Source organism: Etheostoma cragini, unplaced genomic scaffold, assembly GCF_013103735.1.
Source record: "Etheostoma cragini isolate CJK2018 unplaced genomic scaffold, CSU_Ecrag_1.0 ScbMSFa_4511, whole genome shotgun sequence".
Taxonomy (NCBI): Eukaryota; Metazoa; Chordata; class Actinopteri; order Perciformes; family Percidae; genus Etheostoma; species Etheostoma cragini.
Window position 1 is genome coordinate 75,547 of NW_023268892.1, and position 1,866 is coordinate 77,412.

The 1,866-nt window shown below is 50.3% G+C and overlaps 1 protein-coding gene across 1 annotated transcript in view; it reads left to right on the top strand.

Annotated features, from left to right (window-relative positions):
• Window positions 1-1,251: 1,251 nt before the first annotated feature.
• Window positions 1,252-1,866, top strand: part of LOC117941163 (formin-binding protein 1-like) — a 23,281-nt gene continuing 22,666 nt past the window's right edge. Inside the window, exons 1-2 of the mRNA XM_034866250.1 lie at window positions 1,252-1,316; window positions 1,412-1,628. Of these exons, the coding sequence (XP_034722141.1) occupies window positions 1,252-1,316; window positions 1,412-1,628 (282 nt within the window). The remainder of the gene's footprint in view (window positions 1,317-1,411; window positions 1,629-1,866) is intronic.

Here is a 1,866-nt window from a genome sequence, read left to right on the forward strand (position 1 = left end):
CACACCTGCTCATCAAACACACACTCACACACATCTACACACCTGCTCATCAGACACACACTCACACACATCTACACATCTGGTCATCATATACACACTCACACACATCTACACACATGCTCATCAGACACACACTCACACACATTCACACCCCGGAGGCGCAGCATCGGGGGCCAATCGGGGTTTAGAGTCTTGCCCAAGGACACTTCGGGGACTGCAGGGCCAGGGATTGAACCACCAACCGCTCTGCCGCTGAGCCACAGCCGCCCGATATAGATATATGTATTTTGATATCTGATGTTCTGTTTCTCCAAATGAAGGAAGACTTCTTCGACAAGTTGATGCAGAAACTACGCGGCTGTTCATTCAGATTCACGTTAACGGGATAAAGAAGAAATGTTTAAGCTTGTATTGTTTTATTTTATTTCCACTGAAAGATGCCAACTTCATGCAGAAATACTGACAATATAATAAAATTAAGGATGAAGTCAGGGCTGGGCTGTCTTTCTTCGTTTTATTATTAATAGTAGTACTAATAATAAAATTAATCGTTTGTGTGTCTTGTCTCTGCAGCATCATGGAGGAGCTGCTGACGTCACTCATCGTGTTGCTATGGCAGAGCAGACAAAAGCACGAAGGCCCCCCCCACACACACACACACACACACACACACACACACACACACACACACACACACACACACACACACATGCACACACACAGGCCGACAGATAAAGCCGCGGATGCTAACCGGGTTAATCCCGGGTTTTCCCGGGTTAGTCCCGGGTTTCGGTCGGTACTGACGGGTGACGGTACGTACCCAGAGCTCGGTGCCCCAGCTGCAGCTCATGGTGTCCGCTCTGCTCCTCCTCGCGCCCCTCCTGATGCTCCGACAATCAGCGCGAGCTGCTGCTGCCGGCCGCGCGCATCCTCACACACACCCCTCGTATCAGCCTGTCTGTGTGTGTGTGTGTGTGTCTCTGTGAGCAGCACCAGAAAGCAGAGGAAGCGGTCACGCGCGGCTCGTCTCCCCAGAGCACCCTTTGTCATCAGAAAGAGAATATTTGTGTGTGTGTGTGTGTTGGACATGCGCAGTAGCAGCCCGCCCTGCAGTCTGAACAGAGAATAGAAATATAAAGAGTCAGCTTGCATTAAACATGAAGTATTATTAATATTTATGATAATAAAAAAAGGCAGCGCTGTTCATTCATTAATCGCGTGTTCTGATGTCATCACCACCGTTACTACATCATGGTTTTGGGTCTTATCCTTCCTATGCACCAGACGCCCATGGGGACCCTAACCTCAAGACTCAAGTGTGTGAATTAAGAAATTAACAGATTCCAGATCAGTTTCTTCCCAAGAGCCAAAACCACTCTGAATCCACAAATACACTGACTTCACTTCGCAGCTGTTTTGTGGATCTGGAGAAGGCGTACAACCGGGTCCACCGGGAGACACTGTGGAAGGTGCTGCGGGAGTATGGGGTAAGGGGGTTGCTTCTCAAGGCCATGCAATCTCTATATGACCAAAGCGAGAGCTGGGTCCCGGATCTCGGCAGAAAGTCGGACTCGTTCCAGGTTCTGGAGGGTCGGCCTCCTCCGCGGCTGCGCTTTGTCACCAATCCTGTTTGTAATATTTATGGACAGGATATCAAGGCGTAGTTGGGGTGGGGAAGGGTTTCAGTTTGGTGGGCTCGGGATCTCGGGGGGAGGGGTTGCAGTTTGGTGGGCCTGGGATCTCATCGCTGCTTTTTGCAGATGATGTGGTCCTGATGACATCATCGGTCTGTGACCTTCAGCACTCACTGGGTCGGTTCGCAGCCGAGTGTGAAGCGGCTGGGATGAGGATCAGCACCTCAAAATC